Source organism: Equus quagga, chromosome 3 (genome assembly GCF_021613505.1).
Source record: "Equus quagga isolate Etosha38 chromosome 3, UCLA_HA_Equagga_1.0, whole genome shotgun sequence".
In the NCBI taxonomy this organism is placed as follows: Eukaryota; Metazoa; Chordata; class Mammalia; order Perissodactyla; family Equidae; genus Equus; species Equus quagga.
The window spans coordinates 59420121-59444675 of record NC_060269.1 but is presented as its reverse complement, the minus strand read 5'-3'; the positions used below and the strand labels follow the sequence as shown (position 1 = coordinate 59444675).

Here is a 24555-nt window from a genome sequence, read left to right as displayed (position 1 = left end):
ACTATACTAAAGCACTAAAAGTTTTACCCATCATTTTGTTTCACCATCTGGGAAATCTCAACACAATGAAAAAGGCAAATAATGTCTTATGGTTATGAAAGCAGTTTAGACCTTATGAATCTCATGAAAGGATCCTATAGAGTAATGTTTCTAAAACACAATTTTTGTCACATCATTCCTCTACTCAAAAGATTCCAACTGCTTACCATTGCCCACAGGGAATTTAAAAAATCTAATTTTTCAAGCTGGAATTTAAGCTTTACACAATCTTTCATTAATTTATCTTTTCATTCTGTCTGATCCTTCATGCAAACTATCTCTAGACAAATGAAGTTATTGCTATTCCTATTATAAACCTTAGGAGTTTGCGGTTTCTTTCCACTAAGTATATGATTTTCTTTGCCTGAATACCTTACCTTCTCTCACATTTCTTATATAAAGAAAGTCCTGCCTTTTTTTAAGGTCCAACTCAAATGAGGCCTAGGTGGATATCATAGATCCCTCTTCTGAATGCACATAGCACTTTATACTTTTCCCATGCCACTTATTTTCTACCCAGGAATAACACCTCACATTCCCTGAAGCCCAGAAGGATGACTTACACACAATCAGTGCTCAATATACACTTGTTGAAGAAAAGAGTGTTTGGTTGCATTGAGCCATTTGTTTACATGTTTCATTGCAACTACCATATGAGATTGCTGGCTGAAGTTAGGGTTAATGTCTTTGTTCCCTGAATGAAATATTTGCTTTGTGAAGCTAATTATGGTATAAGGCAATTCAACTCACAACCTTGATCTCATCAGCCAGTCTGTTCTTCTTAACATTCTCAGACTTGTATAAAGGTCTGCCAACAAAAAGCATAAGGATGCTAAAACACTTAGAACTGTGTAGAAGAGGACAGATTTTTTTGTTATATTTGAAGTTTTATTGAGGCAAAATTATCATTTAGTTATTTTCCTTGAACATCCAGTAAGTTACTCAGAATAAAAGAATTATCTCCTAAACATGCCTTCTCACTATTTTCCTTCTGATTTCAAACTTAAATATTTTATGGACCATAACAAATTAACATAGCTCGATTATGAAATGCCCACACTAAATCAGTAAGTGTAGATGATTGAGAGCAAGCTAAATATGCTGCCTACAGATTGCATTAGAGATTACTAAAGTTTGTCTCTGAGGGAATTTGAGAGAGCTAGTTTCTTTTCACAGGAGATCCTAAGAAAAATTTAGAATGTAAAGACAAAATGAGGTTTTGGTTCATTTCTCCATTTATCTGTCTAAATTGGAACAAAATTTCACATATTTTGTCTTTAGTGATTGCAAGTATGGAAGACTGGGGTACATGTGTCACCTGGAAGCAAATAAGAATTGGTACCTATTTCACTATCTTTTGATCCTCAAGAAATGTACATTTATTTTCTCTCTAGGTAAAATAGTATTTGTAATGGATATACCAAAGGACTTAGAAATAAAAGCGAAAGCCTTCTATTATCAGCAAACGAATCATTAATTTCATGGTTCAATGAAATATATTTCACCATAAGCAAGTCAAGCATAAGTCCTTGCTGTGCTAAGTCCAATAGTCCAGAGGATAGCCTTGTAGGTTCCCATATCTGTTCTGGAACCATAATTCAGATGTGCCCCCTTCAGTCTGGATGACTTTACAACTTTTACCAAATAGTGCTTCTCCATAATGAGCAATCCCACTGATGGGGTACTGCTGCAAAAACTTTGACAGAAGAATCCCAGACAGTCTAAGGAGATTCTGTAATCACTGATGCTCTTGCTACTACCACGCTATTGCCTGTGGCATGAGTGTTGCTAGGTATGCCCTAGGGTCAGGTGGGTGCGGTTGTGCCTTTGGCTTTAGTCACTATCACACTTAGACTAGAGTCAGCTATTTCAGAGAGGTTGTTTTCCAGGTATTGTGGGAAGGGGAAGGGTGACTGCTAGTTCCCTTCCCTATCCATGGCTCTGTTCAGCCTAACCTGCTCCTCACCAGCTGTTTCTAATCACTCATACAGCCTCTTCCCCAAAATATAAACAGCTGGAGAATTTGGGACAGTTTCCCTTGTTTGCTGCTTCATGGACCTAGAGCTTCTAGAGCTTCTTTTATCTGACCACTTCACTTAGTGGTCAGTGCACTTGACTTAGTTCAGATGCCAGACCATACTTCCTCCGTCTTTCTACCTCTGTGATAGTTGTGCATTGTAACAACAGTCTTCCCCTACTGGTTCCATTCGCTTTTGACTCCCTCTCTACAGCAGAGTTCAAGTGTGCGTTTCAACAGCTTTCACTCAGAGGGAAGAAAAGATTAAATTCTGCTTTTCTTAGATACCTTTCCTATAGAAATATGGAATTTTAATTTACTAAAAGATGCTGACTTATTACAAAATACACTAGTTTATTCCATCCTGAATTCACTGATTGTATGTGCAAGAGTTTTCTCCTCCAGAAGCTATTCCATGTGGATTTTCTTTGCACTCTGATTTTCCCTGAATAGCAGACATTTCTACCTAAAATATCATTTTATCCATTTTTGGACTTGGAACAAAGAAGCACATACTATAAACAGAACAGTTAATGATTAAATCAAGAAATCCATCAGCTCTGATACTTTCCCCTCACAGATGTTCTAGTTTAGATCATTATCTAACCAGTGATAATTTCAGTTTTTGTTGAGAGAGTCCTGAAAAATTTGAGAGACAGTGAGGGGAAATCTAATGGAGTTGAATTTGTTGAATTAATCCAGTAGCTGCCTATCCCAAAGAAAGGATGTATATGCTTGTCCTTTAGGGGTTCTACATGTTGTGTTATACTTATTATTAGCCTGCTACATTTTCTTATATTATTTGATAAATATTACATAGGAATAGACTTCAATAGACGTTTGTGAGATGAAATAGTGCAATGCATAGCTCAATCAATAGAATTAAGATAACATTGTTTGGTCTTCCTCTTCTATGTGAACTATACGAGTGGTTTTTAAAAATTATTTCATTTCTTTGAATGCCCTTTCATGCTGTAAATATATTTGTTATGTTTTGCCTAGTTGGGTACACAATGAATGACCTAATTTTTGAATGGCAAGATGAGGCACCTGTACAAGTGGCAGAAGGACTCACTTTACCCCAGTTTCTGTTGAAAGAAGAGAAAGATTTACGATACTGCACTAAACATTACAACACAGGTAGGGGTTGAGTATTCTTCATCACACTATGACTTGTGGTTTTATGACATTCAGATGTTTCTTAATTATGATGCTAGGTTAATTATTTTAACTATTTATAGATAAATGTTTTTCATGGTCATAGAGCAGAACATGGATTCATTTGAAACTACGGATGCTTTGACTCATTGCATATTGTTATGTAATTGATTTGCATGGGACTAAAGAAATGCTTGGTGTTCAATTATATTTGAATAATTTTTTTCAAAAAAAGCCCATAGTTGCATAGTAATCACATTTCAAAAAAGTTCCTTTCGTTTCTGTGTGAGCAATAATATGTACTTTTGATCCTTCTTGGTCAGTAAACATTGTGTTTGCTAATAAAATTGCTTTTGTTTTTTTAGGGCTTCATTTGCCTAAATTTATTTTTTGGCCACTATTTCATGCATTTCAAGGTATTGTTATTTAAGCACCTACTACTCACACTGACACAGTAGTCTTTTACCTTTGAGAATAGTTATCAGATATTGTTATCAACGCCAAGGACTGAAAGACTTAATGTGATGTTTGCACATTCGTGATACCTATTCACTTCTCTTCATTGGCACGGGCTATTCCTATAATATCTATTTTAACTGCCAGACCTATTCTTACAAATTCCGTTAAACTGACCACAGTCGAGAAATCGCTCCAATGTGGTTAGTGCATGGCCACCCACTAACATCAGCTGCTGCTCTTATCATTTCTTTACAGTTACTATGATGACTCTTGGGCCCAGCTTTTTCCAGAACTATTATCTGAACTTTCATTATACGAGATCTCTAATCTCTTTTGCCTCCTTAGTCAATTCACAACATCTGGTGAAAAAGTAACTGCCACTTTCTTATCTCAAGAGTGAGGGTGGTATCCAATCTAGTAGGGAGTTCAAAGTTAACATCTCAACACAAAGATAAAGGGTGAGCAGGTCAATATCAGTGTTCTTGCTCAACTCTCTAGGGGCAGTTCCAACGACAAGCAACTTTTAGAGAAATGCTAAAAAGACTGTAAAGTTGGTTTAGGCTGGTGAATTAGTTTCCTAGGGCTGCTGTAACAAAGTACCACAACCTTGGTGGTGTCCTTTGCGCATCTCTCCAAAACCCTCCTGTATCTCTCTCTCGCTTATACCGTAAGCTGGCGCCAGTGGCTTGCTTTCTCATATATGACACACATTCCTGCATCAAGGCCTTTGCACTTGCTTTTCCTTCCGTCCATGAGCCTCTTTGCCCAAACTGTCCCAAACCTAATACTCTCACAGCCTTCAGCACTGCGCAAATACCAACTCCTCAAATGACTCTCCATAACAGGCGCATGTTAAACACTGAAATCCCCCCCTCCACTTCCTGCTTTCACTGTCTGAAATTGTATCTTTAATTTAAATATATCTTATGTATTATCTGTTTCCCTCATTACCATAAATTTGTAAAGCTAAAGGTCTATTCTTTTTATTTCTATATTTCTGGGGTCTGCTGAAGTGCATAGGTGCTCAATAAATATTTATTGAGTAAAATAATAAAGAGTCACCTTGAACAAGGAAAACTTGTCTGTACCTGTGAGACTATTACAGCCTGCTCCCCGTGGCGGGAGGAGCAGATTTCCCTAAACAGGACAATTTTCCTTTAGGTCTATATCAGCAAGAACGATTTTTTTCTTCCCAGCTTTATTGAGGTATAACTGACAAAATTGTAAGATATTTAAAGTGTCTAACACGATGATTTGATATACATACGTCGTGAAAGGATTCCCCACATTAGGTTAACACATCCATCACCTCACATATTTACCTTTTTATGTGTGTGTGAGAATATTTAAGTTCTACTCTCTTAACAAATTTCAGTTATATAATGCAGTGTTATCAACTGTGGTCACTGTGTTATTCATCAGATTCTCAGAGTTTATTCATCTTATCAGTGAATAATGCTTTTTAACAATTAAAAATATAATTTACTTACTACAGTTTGTCGGTGTCGCAATCCAATGTACACATCAGGATAGATGCGGAGAGGGCTGATGGCCACTCTGAGTTTATTATAACCAGCGTTTCAATATATACATAGCTTACATCTGTTAAACATACACAGGTGTTCTGGATGAAGTAATTAGCGAATGCCAAGAATTCTTAGTGATTTCTCAAGGAGCCCTCTCTTGGCCTCTGTTTTGATATTATCATGTTGTTGCTGTGCTCCTATATTTTTATCTCAGAGCAGGCAAGGTCTCTTAGGCAACCGTCCCTCTTGCTCCCGATATCGATATCGTTTCTCCATCTGTGCCCCCGGGCGGCTGCCGCCTGGCTTAGGTTGCCCCCCAGGGGGTCTTACCCGTCATTGGCTAACCGGCCTTCTCACCTCCGGGTCACAGTTTGTTGGCAAGCTTTTTCCAGTGATTATTAACCCTTCCTGTGTCAGGGGCGGCTACACAGTTCAATACAGTTCAATGTTTTTTAGTATGTTTACAGAGTTATGCAACCATCATTATAATCTAATTTTGGGACGTTGTCACGCGAAAATATAAACCCTATATTCATTAGCAGTCATCCCCAATCAACAGCCTTAGGCAGCCAGTAATCAACTTTATGTCTGTAGAGATTTGTATTCTCTGGATGTTTCATGTCAATGGAATCATGTATGTTCTTTGTGACTGGCTTCTTTCACTTAGCATAATGTTTTTGGGGTTCATCCCTGTGGTAGCATGTTTCAATACTTCATTTCTTTTAATTGCTGAATAGTTATTTATATGGATATACCATATGTTGTTTATTCATTCACCAGTTGATAGACATTTGGGATATTTCCAACTTTTGGATACGAATAAGGCTGCTATGAACACTCATATATGAGTTTTTGTGTGGATTTATGTCATATCTCTTGGGTGTATCTTTAGTAGTAGAAAGCTGGATCATATGGTAAATCTATGTTTAACATTTTAAAGAACTGCCAAACTGTTTTTCAAAGTGATTGCACATTTTACAATCCCTCAAGCAATGAATGAGGATTCTAGTTTCTCCACGTCCTAGCTGTCTTTGTTATTATAGCCATTCCAGTGGGTATGAAGTGGTATCTCATTATGGTTTTGATTTGCATTTCCCTAACAACTAATGATGAGCATCTTTTCATGTGCTTATTGACATTTGGGTATCTTTTTTGGAAAAAGATGTTTATTCAATTCATTTGCCTATTTTCTAACTGGGTTGTCTTTTTGTTATTGACTTGCATGTACTTTCTCTCAGTTGATGGGTTGTATTTTCATTTTTCTAACTGTATCATTTGACAAGCAAAGCTTTTAATTTTGAGGAAGTCAAATTTATCATTTTTTTCTTTTGTTGCTTGTGATTTTGGTATTGTATTTAAGAAATCATTGCCTAATCCAAGGTTGCAAAGATTTACTCCTGTGTTTTCTCCTAAGAATTATATAGTTTTAGCCCTTACATTTAGATCTGTGATCCATTTTGAGTATAGTATAAGATAGGGATAGAAATTCAGTCTTTTGCACGTGAATACAAAGTTCTCCCCAAACCATTTGTTGAAGAGACCATTCTGACCCTGTTGAATAGTCTTAGCCCTTTCTTGAAAATCAATTGTCCATAAGTGATCATTTCCCGGTTTTCAGTTCTATTCCATTGATCCGTATATCTATACTTATGACAGTACCACACTTTGTGATTGTTGTAGATTTGTAGCAAGTCTTAAAACTTGGAAGTGTGTGTTCACTAAATTTGTTTTTTTTTTTCCCCTCAAGACTATTTTGGCTATTCGGGGTCCCTGGCATTTCCATACTAATTTTAGGATCAACTTGTCCATTTCTACATAAAAACCAGTTGGAATTTTGATAGAGATTGCAATGAATCTGTAGATCAATATGGGAAGGATTGCAATCGTAACCATATCAAGTCTTCTGATTAATGACTATGAAGTGACTTTTCATTTATTTCTATCTTCTTTAATTTTATTAACTGTTTTGTATTTTTTAGTGTAAAAGTCTTGCACTTCTTTTATTAAATTTATTTCTGAATATTTTATTCTACTTGGTTTATTGCAAATGGAATTGTTTTCTCAATTTAACTTTTGTATTATTTATTGTTTGTGTATGGAAACACAATTGATTTTTGTATACCAACAGTGTATCCTGTAACCTTGCTAAACTCATCAATTTAAGTAGATTTTTAGTGAATTCTTAAGGGTTTTCTATATACAAGGTAATGTCTTCTGCTTATAGAGAGAGTTTTGCTACTTACTTTTCAATTCTAAACGACTTTTATTTAATTGTTTGCCTAATTCTCCTGGCTAGAATCTCTCAGTATAAGTTTTAATAGAAGTGGCAAGAGGAGACATTCATGCAAGCAGACAAGAATAAAGTGAAATAATAGGCTTTTAAGTACTTCAACAAGTATGAAGTGTTAACCAAATGTGAAGTAATAAGATTACACACTGTTTTCTGAAACAGTGCAGTCTTATATTACCGTGCTTCTAGATCCTAGCAGGAAAATATGAAAAAATATTTTTTAGAAACCAATTTGCATACATGATTTAGGATCTCATTTAGTTATAATTGAAAATTTTAGGACAAAATTATTATGAAAACAAAATTGTGACATTTGATGCCATAACAAAGACCTGTTTTTACCAATTACTGCATTTATTTTGCGATCAATTAGGAAAGTTTACATGTATAGAAGTGCGATTCCATCTTGAGCGACAAATGGGATACTATCTGATCCAGATGTACATTCCTAGCCTCCTGATCGTTATTCTGTCCTGGGTTTCATTCTGGATCAATATGGATGCTGCTCCAGCCAGAGTAGCTTTGGGAATAACGACTGTGCTGACCATGACCACACAGAGTTCAGGATCACGAGCTTCCTTGCCAAAGGTAAGTGCACTAAATGTATATGTACACATATTTGCACAACTATTTATTTATATATATATAATATATATCATTCCCAATTTTTGCCAGATTTTTCCAATAGTATTTATTATTCATTACTGATTTTTGAAGTAATATATGATCAAGGCAGAAAACTTGTAAAACTTAGAAATAGATGAAGGAAAATAACTCTACAACCAAATAATGTCTTTTATTTGCAGTTTGTGTTATGACCCTCAATTATTTAAACATCAATAATATACTACAGAATTTTTTATTTATAGATTTTTAAACATTTAGGAATATATCAAACATGTATGTACATTGAATCTATATGGTAACTTTAAATGGCATCTCAAAATTCCGTTGTATGGATGTGCCATAATAATTTACTTACTATTAGGACTAACACATTAGTGAATATTTATGTAATGAACGTTATGTACATGAATATATGCATGTGTATATACACATACATGCACAGATATATATAGCGGTACATATATTTTGCATTATTTTCTCAGTATAAATTCTTAGACCTGGAATTGCTGCACCGATAGCTGTACATACTGATATATATTGCCAATTTCTCTCCAAAGAGATTTATAGCAATTATACTCCCAGAAATATCGCATGAGAGTGCCCACAGTTCTGCACCCTGGGCCAAATATAGTATTTATTATTTGTTTGTTTTCCTCTAACTTTTAATTAGCCATAGGTCAATAAAAAGGAGACTTATCTCACACCATGATTTTAGTCCATGCTGAGCTGTCAGAATTAAACTAAAACTGTTCCCTCTAAGAGGTTTGTAAAAACTCAATATTTTTCTTCACAAGACTTAAGGAAAATTATTTTCTTCTCCTAAATGACTTCTAAGAAAGAAATTTCTACTATCTAAATTAAATAATCCTGTCTAGCTTCCAACAAGCTTCACTATTATTTTCATTACAATGATATTCTTCAATGTAATAAAATTGAATTAACTTTTCTTGTACATTTGATGCTATCTACCTGCCATGCCAAGTAAATTATAAATCTGCTGTCATGGTTCCCTTAACTTTTACTATGAACTTCATTCTGTAATTCAATTTATTAGATTAAAATGTCTAAATAAATAAAAGTTGATGACAGGACATTTTATTATTAAAAATGTTACTTAATATAGGAAGAACTTGGTATTTAACAGTGCTTACTCTGTCTTGCTAAGATTTAATGGTTGTCTTTCAAAATAAGGTTTACTTTTATTAACATTTAATTTTATTTTCAAAATGAGCCATATCAACTAGTGTTTTATAAAATATTGTGCAAGTAAAAATAATAAATCTGCTTATAAGGTTAAACTAATAAGTCTAAATGCTTATTTATACCTGTACAGATGTCTCAAGAGCTCTGAGTAACAGTTGAGTTCCCATAGTCAATTTGTAAAGGAAATTGTCAGTTACTTATTGATTTTTTTTCCATTGATCATTCAGTTATTTATTAAACAAACAAGGGGGTACAAAATGTTTATATTCCTTGTTTTTTTAATTTAAATTTTTTTATTAACATACAGCATTATATTAGTTTCAGGTGTACAACAAAGTGATTCAATATTTTAATATGTTATGAAATTATCACCACAATATATCTAGTTACCATCTGCCACCATACAAAGTTATCACAGTATTATTGACTGTATTCCATATACTGTACGTTGCATCCTTGTAAGTTTTTGTTTTATGACTAGAAGTTTGTATCTCTTAATCTCCCTCACCTATTTCGCCCATCCCACCACCCCCTCCCTTCTAGCAACCACCAGTTTGTTCTCTGTATTTGTGAATTTCTCTTTTGTTTTCTTTGCTCACTTGCCTTGTTTTCTTAGATTCCACATATAAGTGAAATTATGTGGTATTTGTCTTTGTCAGATTTATTTCTCATAGTGTAATACTCTCTAGGTCCATCCACATTGTCTCAAATGACAAGACTTCATTGTTCTATAGGTGACAAATATTCCTTTATATATATATATACCACATCTTTATTCATTCATCTATCAATGGACGTTTAGGTTGCTTCCATATCATTCTGGTTTTGATTTGCATTTCCCTGATTATTAGTGATATTAAACATCTTTTCATATGTCCGTTGGCAATTCGTATGCCTTCTTTGGAAAAATGTCTAATAATGTCCTCTGCCACTTTTTAATTGAATTGTTTGTGTTTTTGATAATGAGTTGTATGAATTCTTTATATATTTTGGATACTAACCCCTTATCAAATATAGCACTTACAAATATCTTCTCCACCAATACATTAAAAGGATTGTACACCATGATCAAGTGAGATTTATTCCAGGGATGCAAGGATAGTTCAACATCTGCAAATCAATCAGTGTGATGCACCACATTAAAAAAAGGACAATGATCATCTAAATAGATGCAGAAAAGTGTCTGAGAAAATTCAATATCCATTTATGATAAAAACTCTTGACAAAGTGGGTATAAAGGAAATGTACCTCAACATAATAAAGCCCATATATGACAAACCCACAGTTAACATCATACTCAATGGTGAAAAGCTGAAAACTTTTCCTCTAAGATCAAGAAAGAGACAAGGATGCCCACTCTTGCCACTTTTACTCAACATAGTATTTGAAGACCTAGCCACATCAATCAGACAAGAAAAATAAAAGGCATCCAAATTGGAAAAGAAAAAGTGAAACTATCACTATATGCAGATGACATGATACTATATACAGAAAACCATGAAGACTTCATCAAAAAAATATTGGAGCTAATAAATGAATTCAGTAAAGTTTCAGGGATATGAAATTAATATACAGAAATCTGTTACATTTGTATACACTAATAACAAACTGTCAGAAAGAGAAATTAAGAAACCAATCCCGTTTACAACTGCATCACAAAGAATAAAATACCTAGGAATTAACTTAACCAAGGAGGTGAAAGACCTGTACTCTGAAAGCTATAAGACACTGGTGAAAGAAATTGAAGATGACACAAATAAATGGAAAGATATACTGTGCTCATGGATTAGAATAATTAATATTGTTAAAATGTCCATACCACTCAAAGTAATCTACAGATTCAATGCAATTTTCACAGAACTAAAACAAATAATCTTAAAATTTTTATGGAAACACAAAAGACTCTGAACAGCCAAAGCAATCTTGAGAAAGAAGAATGATGCTGGAGGCATCACACTCCCTGATTCCAAACTATATGACAAAGCTATAGTATTCAAAACAGTATGGCATTGACACAAAAACAGACAGATAGATCAATGGAACAGAATAGAGAGCCCAGAAATAAACCCACACAAATATGGTGACTTAATCTATAACAAAGGAGGCAAGAATATACAATGGGGAAAAGATAGTCTCTTCAATAAATAGTGTTGGGAAAATTGGACAGCTGCACAGAAAAAAATGAAAGTAGATCACGTTCTTACAACATATACAAAAATGAACTAAAAAATGAATTAAAGACTTAAATGTGAGACTTGAAACAATAAAACCTCTAGAAGAAAACATAGGCAGTAAATTCTTTGACATTGGTCTTAGCAATATTTTTTGGATGTGTCTCCTCAGGCAAGGAGAACAAAAGCAAAAATGAACAAATGGGACTAGATTAAACTAAAAACCTTCTGCATAACAAAGAAAATCATCAACAAAACAAAAAGGCAACGTACTGAATGGGAGAAGATATTTGTTCATTGATTTTCCTCATGAGCTAAACAGAAGTGAAATCTCATTCACTCTCTAAGTTGTCAACCAGAAAGAAGAGTTCAAAATGCTCCATTTCAGGATGCCACAGCTTCTGTGAGGCACAGCACAAAGGCATTTAGATGCAGCGATTAAGGCAGAATTGGGAGAACGTGGAGATCTGAATGTAGGAAGCAGAAAAAAGAAAGCAATAAATTAAAAATGAGAATAGGGACATAAGTTATTTTTTAAAAGGAAAGAAAGGTCTGGGATGACTTCATACTTTTTTTCAGGAAATAGGAAAGATTTTTTAAAAGGCATTAATTTCACCATGATTTCAAGGAAGAAATGAATTTTCAGTCATGAGTTCAATTATACACGTAAATGTATACAAAACCTCTGCATCTCTCAGATTGTAGAGACAATGACCACTGGAGATGTGATAGATTTGATTCTGACCCGCAAAAAGGAATTGATTAGTAAAGTGGGATCTTTTTCTCTTTTTTTTTGTAAGGAAGATTGGCCATCAGCTAATATCTGTGCCAATCTTCTTCTATTTCATGTGGGATGCTGCCACAGAGTGACTTGACGAGCAGCGCTAGGTCCAGGGCCAGGATCCGAAACTGTGAACCCTGGGCCATTGAAGCAGAGTACGCAAACTTAACCACTAGACCACTGGGCCAATCCCAGCAAAGTGATATCTTAAGACAAGGTGACTGTATCATCTTAGGCTTTGTGATACTAAAGCAATGGGAAGTTGAGCATATTCCATTATGCACAGTAGAATTCAGGAAGGCAAATGCTGAAGTCTTAGGATAAACAATAAGAATTAACCTATTGGATGAGATCATTCAAAAGAGTAGAAAATCTCTTGAAAAATGCAATTCTAATTCTGTGATTTTGGGGGGCTAGAAAGAAGCAGCAAGGGCTCACACTTGCATTTAGGAACAGACGCCTGAAACCATGCACCTTAAGATCTGCTATTCTCATCCTCACAAAAGAACCCTGAGATGCTTGAAAGTCTTGGCACTGAAACATTCACCATTCTCCTGTTGGTAAAATCTAAGAAGTATGAAAGCAAAAATTCAGGAGAGCAATAAGATTATCAGACATAGGAGGGAGAAACAATAAATCATTAATTTATGATAATTGCAGAGTGTTTTGTCCAGACTCTGTCCAAGGACATCTTTTGTAGGATAAAAAGGAGCTTGGAAATCAGCAATTAAGACTCAGGGTAAAAAGTCTCAAAGAATATCCCTTAACTAGCACCTTGAGAAGTGAGCTGAGATTCCTCTCTGATATTTTCTGTTGCATTTGCCTCTACAGTGTCTTGATAAATCAAGCATGTCAGAGCTCAAAGCAGAAAGAGTCAGGCGATTATTTCTTGGAACTTGGAGATATTTGACATTTCTGCAGTGCCTGCATCAGGAGGCCAGAAGAGGGTGACAACACATTCTATTGCCAGCAATTTTTCAAAGTTGTATAACTTTAGGAACACTTCCTAACACTGTGTGCTTGGAGGAGAATGAGTGAGAAAAAATGGCAGTGATCATGGAGCCATATCATGGAGAGTTTTATAGACTTTGCTAAGGATTAGTTTTATTTTGGGTGGATTTTGGAAGGATTTTAATAAGAGGAGTGATCACTCTTACCTCCATGTGAAGATCAGATAGAAGAGATACAAGTGGAAGCAGAGATACTACCAGGGAAACTATTGTCCAGCGCAGATGATGGTCTGGCTGGCTTGGTAGTAGCAGAGGTGGAAAGTAGCAGATGGATTAAGAAAGAGGTAGATGTTTTGGGGAATAATGTGTTTGGAGGTGAAATAGACAGGATTTGCTTACGAACTGGACGTTGAGGATTACAGGAAAGGCAGGAGTCAAGGGTGGCATTAGAGTGAGAAACTGGGCAAGTAGTGGTGACAGTTACTCATGGGGGAGTTTGAGAGAGATAACTGATCTGTGGTTGAGTGAGTTAACTTTGAGATGTTTATAAGACAACCATGTGGAACTGTGAAAAAGTCAGAACTTCCAAAGTTCTGACCAGGGACACCTAAGCCTCAGACCTCAGAGAGTAAACTATAGATGGATAGGGAAGCAGACCAGAGATGAGTTTTCTAAGAATAACAGAAAGACCGAAAAGAAGGGAAAAGATGTATTTGTGGCCGCCCCTCCTCTTCCTACTGGAAAAAGACATAAGTATTCAAAGCCTCCTCTGTCTTTTCCTCCTCCAGGACCATCTCTCCCCTATAGACAGACTAGGTTAGACAGTTTAGTTAAGGGCAAGACCCACTCACCCTAAATCTTTTCTCCCGAACTCTTTGAGATCACATTTTGTGATTTTTTTTTTTACAGGTGGAAAAGCAATCCTTCTTGGGAGAATTAGGTTTTAACAGGGGTAAAAGAGAGGATAGTAATAGTCGTCCAATTATTTTTGAGTATATATTTGATTTGCATTAATACCTAATTAAGATCTTGGCACCAAGGGAATTATATTTTTGATTAAGTCTGGAATGGGTAGGAATAGAGAAAATCAGTAGAAGGGACAAAATGAAATTTTAATTTGGAAACTACAGGTTCTAGAAAGAATCCATATTAGGGAACTCTGGGAATACCTTGGATATACAGCAATATTACATACACCTTGCCCTTTCTTTTCCACTTCTAAAGATTAATCATTCCCTGTTAGAGACCTACTCCCCTCCTTTTTTTTTTAGTTCTGTTTCATAAGGACAAGCTTTGGTGCATGTTTTCTGTTTTGTATCACCTGCAGACGTACACAAGGATCACCATGTACACACTGGTTTACCTTTTAAAAAATGAGCTTCAAACTTATTATCACATCAGAGACCTTTGAACTTAGCATGTTAAACAGACATGCATGCGCACACACACACATTCACCCAGCCAGAAATAAACTTGGCAGAAGTGAGGGAACCTCTCTGGATTCCAAATTCATTAAAACCCTAGCTCTTAACACAATATATCGGGAGATTCATGGGGCTGTAAGGACTGTTTGAATGCAGTTGGGTTGCAATTATTCTGTATAACAATCCCTGAATCTCAGTGGTTTACCACATTTGTTCTTACTCAGAGGCCTTTGAATTGCCTCTGCTTCTTCTGGGCTTACCAGAGATTGGCTGACGTAGGTTGGGCTTGGATCTAGGCTGCAGAGTCGGTCCAGGTCTGTTGCCTGTGTCTCCCCACTTTGTGACTACAGCTACCGGTAGCATGCTCTTTCCATGGGTAGTGCAGGAAAGCAAGAAGGCGAGCAGAAACATGCAAAGTTTTTGCCCAGAACTGGCACACAGTCACTTCTGTTCTCATTGCATTGGTCATACTAGTCTCCTAGCCAAACCCAAAGTCAAGGATGGGTAGGGAGTATACTCCACCCACAGGAAGGCCTTGGAGAAAAAGGAGGAAAAAAGGGATTGTCAACAAATAATCTTATCTACTTCAGAGACAAGGATTTGCTAAAACTTTCTGTCTTCTTTCTTAGACTGGTCTCTGCCATATTAGTACATATTAAAGAAAACAGGAGGGGAAGAAAGGATAAAGAGAGGAAAGAAGGAGAAATCCTTGGAAGATTCTATGTGGATTTCTCTCACTCTGCCCCCACCACTATGGCCATCTCATTTAGAACAGAGCTACTAATCATTAAAAAGTAAGAAATATTTGAAATGTCAAAGGTGGATAATCAATGAAATATTTCACAATAGCTCGGAAGCCTATAGCCTATGAAAATTGCAAATCCTGCACTAAAAGCTGTTTATCCTAAACAATTTCCTCTCATTTTTTTCCCTCATTTATTTGTCTGTGAAACCCACCAGAAGTAGCTTTCTGGGAGGACAAACTGTCTTTTATGTATTTCTGTCCTCAGAGCCTAAATCACTACATAATATGTATCTATTGAGTAAATAGTATGCTCATATTTAAAGACAATGTGAGCTTTTAAACATTTACTTAGTACATAGTCTTAACTTGAAAAGCAAGAGTATGTCATTTTTTTTACCTCTGCCTAAAGAGAATGTAAAAACTCAATTGAATTACTCTACTTAGGCAGAACCATATTTTTCCTCTGAGAATCACCAAACTAATGAAAAAGTATTTAAATATAGTATATATATACATATATACCATATAGTATAATAAAAATAGTGGTTCTTAGAAAATATAACAAAGATAGCTTTCTTATCAAGTTTTTATTCTTCATAAAGACACCAACTGTAGAAGTGGTTACAACTATTAGAAATAAAAATTGAACTGTATGTTTTTATTTAGATACCATGATTATGTGGGCATGCAAAGATCTATGTGGCATTACACGAAAAACACAAGGAATAGAAAGAAAAATGAAGGATTTGCATTCATTGTCATGTTCTCATCTAATCAGTTCTCATTCTTCTCAAAAAATATGTTTTCATTCTTCTTTAAAACACAGCTTGAAGTTTTAAAAGAGAATAAATTGTAAATGTTAGCAGTAATGTAAATGAGGGAAAGAGGATTATATAATAATCAGGTTTTTCTATTAATATAGCAATTAATAATTATTACTATCAGTAATGTTTTGGTCCTCACCATTTAAATATAAGATTTTAGTGTCTATTCAAGATACAGTTAACTCGAATTACTTTAATAAAGTTCAGTACAAATATAATGCAAGTGGGTTCATTTTTACTTTATTAATGTAACAATATATTTAACAAGCAAATTTAACTTTATAGTACAATATGTGACATGAGAAATATATTTAATTTAGTCTTAAAAAATTTCATTGAACATACAAATAATTTGGTTCCATATTATGTTCTCTTAGGGAAAAGAGAGAAAAAAAGGCACAAAAAGAAAACAATTATTTATTCATACCCTTTTTATTAAAAATCACAAAATGTAATGCATGTGAATGTCATCCAATTTTATTAGTCGTTTATCTAATATCTGTAAATAGAAAATACCTAAACATAGGTAGGTCCTATAATAAGAACAATAGAAATTGATAAATATCTCTGGTTCTACATTTGATCTTAAAACTTACATTTACTAGACTTACTAGATCTTATTAAGCTGAAAATTAACAATTATCAAACATATCCTTTCTAGTTGACATAGAGACAGCCACTGCATAAATTCTTAAGTCTGATGGCACAATTAGGAAAAAGTATATGATCAAAACACCAAGTGTAAACTTTTTTTGAAATGACATAATACAATGGCTTTGGCATCAAACTGAATTTAAAAACTAAAGATGTGTATGCAACTTTGAGACAATTCTATCTAAATAGTATCTTAAACTCCCTTTACCGCATTCACATATGTTGTAGAATCATTCCACAACCCTCTTGACTGACAAAAACAGACATAAACCTCCCCTTTCACCAGTGGAATAAAGAATTTGGTCCTAAAGTCAGTGTTGAAAAACACCTTACAGGCTTTATCTGTCTTCATAATTCCTGTTTGAAGTTATAAATGAAGGTCTTAGATGTTAGGAAAAAAGGGTATAGGAAGGTATATGGTTACAAAAAAGATGATGTTGTAGAAATGCAAAATCTCCAGTATAAAACTGCAGAGGAGAGGAAGTCACAACCATAACTCAACTTTAACTGAGCAGGTCCAAAAAGCTAATATACTAAGAAATGCTGGTAGCCAACAGCGTGCACCTAAGAAGCATTTCCAATGACGTCTACATTTTACAGTTTCATATAAGTGTTTCACATAAGAGTCATGTCCTGTAGAAGAGACGATGGTAAAACTCCCATAACTGAAGGTGAAGTCAGAGGTAACTGGATGACCTTTCAAAATCCCTTAGCCTTTCTGATTGCACGTTTCCTATCTAGTGATGGGAGGAATTGGTCAAGTTCATTCCTTTTGAAATAATGCAGCTCTGCTATCACGATTCTCTGTTAAATTTCATCTCTTACAATAAAAACCTTTATATGAAAAAGAAACATTGTGTTCAAAGCATCATTCATTTACTAAGAGTTATGGGGATGATAATCAGTATGAATGTGACATCAGTGGACTCTGCTGCTGTGAGTTGCCCTCCAGGATGACCACTGTCAGAGCTCACAGAATCCCGTGCTGTGTGATTCATTGCTAGTGCCCCAAGAAAACAGTCCTCCAGAGAATTCCTTTCACTGTTTCAGTATGAGCTTCATCCCACTTCCACACCTGTTTCTAAAACATTGTTTATTCTTTTCCTTTGTTCTTATTCCATTCTCTCTCCAGCTTTAGGTCTAAAACGAAGCTCAAAATGATTTTGAGACTAATATTCCTTTTGCCTATAAACATTACAAAATGCAAAATTTTGTTCAGGTTTGACACTAGGGAGAAGTGTAGGGTGAAGTGTACTACAATTTGGATTCCGTAAAACCAAAGATTAGCAAATAGGCAATGTGATATTAAATAAATTCCCCAGAAAAAAGCCATGACACGAGCAGAAAACTTTCCAGCATATCTCAAAGAAAAAGTGTTTAGCTGTACGCTTGAGTCAGATGCTTGTTCTACAGCTGGAATTACTCATCACAGTTTGACAATTCTAAGGAACTGGGAGAATCTTGTAGGATTGACTCACTCAAGGCAAAACGAATCACTCTATTCAAAGGGCTATTTAAGCTATCAAAAGCCATACACTGTAATGTTTTGTTATGCCTTTTTCAAACAAAAAGCAAATTTGGATTGAGAAAAGAATTAACAAAATATTAACTCTCAAGTGGTTCCTGGAAAATTAACCATGTAGAGTGGGTACATGTCAATTTGCATGAGATTTTGTGATTCAAACTCCAGGTCCTGGTTTAATCAATTTCTTATTCTTAAAAGCTGTGCTGCTTTTAAATGCATTATAAATTTCTATCTCTAGAAACTGTTGATTAATAGTAGTCTGGGTTATAATTTATAATTTAGTAAGTATAATTTGTTATGATTTGGTAGTCTGGGTTACAATCTAATGAATATTTACTCATGAATGCACTGACATTTATGAGCTGTAGGATAGGACAGTATTGGTCCTGAGGCAATCCTTTTGACCACTTCTGTGAGGAGTAAGATAAGGGCATATATGTTGTCGGGCCTCTCAAGTATAGTGTACAATGTCATACTTATAATATAATTCACCCAATGTACTTGTAAAAGAATGTAATCTAAAATTGTTGCTACTGAATAATCTTACCAAAAGCTAGCATAAAAATGAATTTATTTATGAAGGATTACCTGAGATATATGCAACCCATCTATTCCTCTGAATCGGAGAGTACAAAATCAAATGGCTTCAGAGGGCATATACATAAACAAAGGAACAAAGTAGTCTGGTATAATAATAAGGGCTGGGGATGAGTCCTATGGTTAACTGTTGAGGTACATTCCAAAGTTAGAAGCATACTCTTTTCTTTTTTGAGACACTGTGCGGTGCAAGCAAACTCATTCCCATGCCTGAATTTGGCTTGCAGCCTTGCCTGTCTTTACTCTCTGCCATCTAGATAATCTATTTTCTGTCCTAGATTAAGATAGTGCTTCAGAGCACTACTTGGACTCTATTTCTTCTACCCCCTTTATGACTCATTTCAATGAACTCTGACCTGACACTATAGTTTGAGGAAATTTTGGGCTAAAGCTTAGGGGAGGTTTCTTTTTCTATGTCACACTCTAATGAATTACAGCTCCTTTCTATTAAGCAGTGAATTGTGCTCTTTAACAAAGCTGCTCCCCTTTTCTGTTCAAGATATCATATAATGACCAGGTCATAATCCACACTTGTCCTCAATCCTGTACTCGTAGGGATCCTTGTTTTTGTTTCAGAAATACAAATAGTAGAAATTTCTCCACCCCACTCCCTTTGCCACTCATGTGGCCTTTTCTCCCTTTCAGGTACATGATGGGGTTGTACCTCTCACTTCTCTTGTTGTCAGGCTGACTGTGAGTAGTTCTGGCTAATGAGTTTTGAGTACAGTGACCTGTGCCATTTATGGCCTGGAGTATTTATTACCAAACATCAGTGCCCTGATTTTCCTCTGCTGTGGTCACTGCCAGTGTTCCAGATGGTGATTGCCCCATCAGCTGAGGTCACAGTGAGGATGACAATAACAACACTAGTCCCGAGTCACCATTCAGCTCAGAGTGGACCTAGAGTGTCGTTTGTTGTTTTAAGACAGCAAGATGTGGGGATTGTTTGTTACTGTATTATATCCTAGCTTGAATCCTCCTTATGCCCAATCCCTTGTATCTTTGGAAGGGTAGATGTAATGAAATCCACGCTTAGGCAAGCTCCTCGAACATAACTGCTTCCCAGAGCCCAGGGGACTTGATTCTAGTCATTACAACCAGGATGATTAATAATGATAAAATCCAATATTTGGACACAGGAAGCAGACTTTCTCTATTTTCTGATGACAACACTGTGAAGTAGAATGAAGGCATAATTTTTCTGGAAACAAATAACATAAGAAGTCTACAGAACATATGATGCTTATATTCCTTTCCCTACATTATAAAACATGTTTTAGAATGGAAAAGAGAAGGCCTTGCAGTATCTCTGCAGACTCTAATGATAATTTGTCAAGCCGGTCTCCTCCTAGATTATCACATGGCAAGTAGGCGATGGTCTCCTAGCTCTCAGAACACTTCATTATAATTAATGTAAGAATGCTGTTGAGGGGACTTCATTATGTTTCAGAGGATAAAATGTTTCCCTGATCTATTTCGCTTCCCCAGAGCAACTAATTTGTTTTTATGTGGTAAATATAGTGCTCACATCTCCTTTTCTACCTTGTCTGCTATGATGTTGGTTGTCAGATTTTAAGGTCAGAACCAGCAAATACAGAGGACCTTACAATATGTATTTTGTGTACTGACTTCACTTCTAACTATTAGATAAAAGCTAATATTAAGCTGGACTATTAAAATACAGAGGGTTATTCCTACTCAGTGTGTTCACAGTTGTTAACTTGCAGTGGTAGCTTAAATAGAAGAGGCCTAATAACTAGGTGATATAGGATAGTGGTTAAGTTTATGGGCTCTGGAGTTAGGTTAGTTGTGTTCAAATCCTAGCTTTGCAACTTGGTAGCTATCTTAGTCAGGTCAGGCTGCTATAACAGAATACCATAGACTGGGTGGCTTATAGACAACAGAAATTTATTTCTCACAGTTCTGAGCCTGGGAAGTCCAAGTTCAAGGTACTGGCAGATTTGGTATCTGGTGATAGTCTGCTTCCTGGTTCTTAGATGGTAACCTTCTCACTGTGTCCTCTCATGGTGGGAGGGGCAAGAGAGCTCTCTGATGTCCTTTTAATAAGAGCATTAATCCCATTCATGAGGACTCTTCCCTCATGACCTAATCATCTCCCAAAGGTCCCACCTCCTACTACCATCACCTTGGGTTTAGATTTCAACATCTGAATTTTGGAGGGATGTGTTCAGTCTGTAGCAGTAGCTACATGACAAGTTATTTTACTTAAGCAACTTATTTTACTGTCTTCTGTCTCCTCATCTTTAAAATGGGAAAAGTTTTCTCAGTGGTTGTCAGCATTAAAAGTGTTACTTTTGGACAATTGCTAAGAACACACAGTAGTTCTATGAATACTACTAAGAACATTTCCCGTCATGTTAGTTATTACAGTTGTTTCTCAAATAATAAATGGCCAATGATTGCAAGTCTCTCCATGTGGTTCAATCAATCCAACATTATCTGAGAGCCTGTGGGATAACAAGAACTGTGCTATGTCCTAGCAATTATTAAGATGCATAAGATCTGGCCCTCATCTTAGATCACGGGATATACTAGCCTAAAAGGAAAAAGATACATAAATGGGTAATGTCAGCACGTGGGGCAAGGTCAATAATAAGATGAATTATTTGGAGTTTGCTATCAACACATAGTTTGTTAAAATATCAGTATAGATATTTCACCTCGAAGTCCTCAAAAACATACTCACTTTTACATCCCTCTAACCAAAGGTTTTGGAAATAGAAAGCATTTAGGGATTGTGGAATAGAGTAATTAGCCAAAAGTGAGACATTCAAACAGTGCCATCCAGCAGTCACCTTGTAGGAACTACCTACAAATAAATATAATTAAAATTGCAATGAGTGATCTGCAAAACGGGTTCTGTGAGGAAAGTGGAGGTAGGAAGGTAAGAAGAGCTGTCTTTGTCTGAGCATTTGGAGAAAGTTTCCCTGAGAATGTGGCTTTTAAGCTGACACCTGAAGGATAAACAGTAGTTAAAAAGGAGTGTTCCAGACAGAAGTAAGAGGGAGTACAAAGCTGCTGAGGCAGGATGGAGCTTGTCTATTGCTTTCAGGTTCCAAGAACTAAAGGAAGGAAAGTATAATCACAGCATAACAAGCAAGTAAGAAAGTGACATAAGATAGTAATTATCACATCCTGAGAAAGGAGTTCACTGACCTTCACCCTGTCCTTCTCTTCCCATTACCCTATTGTAGTGTCTTTACTGCACTTCTCTTAAATTATCTTTATGTGTTTACTTTTTATTACATATTTTCCCCAGCTTAAAAGTAAGTTCCATTAAAGATGAATCTTGTCTGTCTTACTCTTTTCTGTAACTACAACTCTAAGAACAGAACTTGGATACATCAATGGTGTTCAATAAATGTGGCATGGGAAAACATAGTGAATGAATGCCCATGGTAAGAGAAGTAAGCTGGAGGCCAATCGTAAAGTGCTGTATACACCATAAAACTGATTTTGGACTTTAAACTGAAGGAAAGTAAATGAAGAGTTTTAAGTAGAAGGAGACATAATCAGATTTGAGTTTAAAAATAATCACTAATTGTTGTGCCAAGGATAGATTTAAGAGACTGAGAAACAGATTATATTAATGTGATGGCAGTGGGAGAGGGCTGAAAATGATAAATTTGAGAAATAGCAAGAAAGTATAATTACCAGAGGTAGGTCTTTGACATGAAGGAAGGAGGAGATTCCTGGATTTGGGGGCAAACAATTTCAAACAAAGCACAGACTTGTAAAGAGAAGGCAGAGGCAGTTGTTCACTTGCTGGTTTTTGAGCGGAGTTTGGTAGAGATTCATAGCTTTCTTTAATCAGATTAATTTTGACGTGCGTGAGACATCCAAAAAATTGCTGTCAAGTACGATCCTGGCTAGAGAGGAGTCCAGTCAGGAAATAGACATTTGGGGGTCATGAGTAGAGAGGAGGAATTGAATCCATAGTAATAGACAAGGTCCACTAGTGAGAAGTCTCAGAGTGAGAACAGAAGACGCCCCAGCCATATCCCCAAGGAAGAAGGGTCCACAAAATAGAGCGGCATAGAGTGGAGGGAGGAAACCTGTCACAGGAGCCACGGGAAGAGTATGATTCAAGAGGAAGCAGTCTTCCACTGGGTGGCTTTGGAGCGGTTTCCAGGACAAAGGTCCTCCTGACAGGTGCATCTAATTGGTAAACATTTAGTTTTCATTTTCTCATACCGTTATGTTCAAGGAGTAATACTGAGGAGACATTGCTGCTTAGAATAAAATCAGGGTTCCAACAGCTCAGTGGACAACGGGACTGTTGGCAAGGTGGTCCAAAGGGATGAACCAGATTGTAGAATGACTGCCCCACAGGACAGCAGGCAGTGGTGAGTGGAAAGCAGTGAGAATTCTGGATCACACGGGGAGTATGTTGTATGTCATGAGTATGTTATGAGCCTGCTGGAGTAAGATCTGCCATCTTTATTTTAAAGTTACTAGTCCTAGAGTTGCAGACTTCTCAGGCCCTGTGTTTGCTGTACTTGGAGGGCAGAGAGGGTGGAGGAGGAGAAAAAGAGTTGAAATTGTTGAAGAGAATCAGAGGAGAGGATGAAGAAAGGTTTTTAAAATTCAACACTCAGGAGCAGTTCACAATGAGCAGAACTGTGGAAGGCACAAATGATGTTTGCACATGTCTGTTGTCGTTGAAAACGTTCATTGGATTAATTTGGAAATTAAACTTCCGATTTATCTCTTTGGTTCATGTTATTATAGGTTCAGGTTGTTAAGGAATGGGCACAGACTTTATGAGTCATATTCTTCCAGGAATGGTGTAGCTTGAGAAAGTGCCTTTGAAAGCTATATTACAACTTCCAGGACTGTATGTACTTGAGGGCAGCCAGAAATTTCTGGCATAATTGCAGAACTTGTGATATTTAAATCTATAAAAACAGATGGACACTAGCACAGCCCTGGAGTAAAGCAGAGGCGTATTTCTCTTTGCTCAGTAGAGGTCATTCCGATCAGTAACAGTTACACTTAACATACAAGATGTGATGCAGAGGGCTCCTTTGTTGGCATATTTCATATATAAGTTGACACCATTGGAAGTGTTGAGAAATGACCTCTTTTTAAAAGAAAGTCAATCTAATCCAAGGTATTAACGGAGCGTCATTTCAGAAAGTGAATCTCCATATGAATCATCTATGATTCACTCTTCCCCATATTTTAACATTTTATACCTTCATTTATCTGCCCATTCAATCAGCAACTAGGTACATATATGCCAAACACTGTTGTGGTTGTGAACAAAACAGAGATGCCATCTACCCTTACAGAGTTCACACTCTAAACAGAATGAGAACAAGAAATAAGCAATTACGATGCAATGTGTTCAGGTAGGCACAGGTGCCATGAGATTCTGAATCAGACCTGGGCAAATTCTAGCCTGAGACCTCAAAGACCAGCTACGAAAGGTGAGAGGGAGGTTTTGTCTCTTACTTTATTTGCTACTCACTCCACCATAACTTTTCCCCAAATCTTGAGCCACCTCCCCTTTTAAACCACAATCTAAATTTGATCAAGATT

General features: G+C 36.1%; 1 protein-coding gene across 1 annotated transcript in view; it reads left to right on the top strand.

Annotated features, from left to right (window-relative positions):
- GLRA3 (glycine receptor alpha 3) overlaps nt 1–24555 on the top strand; it is a 177251-nt gene that overhangs the window by 131957 nt on the left and 20739 nt on the right. Inside the window, 2 exon segments of the mRNA XM_046657295.1 lie at nt 3059–3196; nt 7863–8077. Of these exon segments, the coding sequence (XP_046513251.1) occupies nt 3059–3196; nt 7863–8077 (353 nt within the window).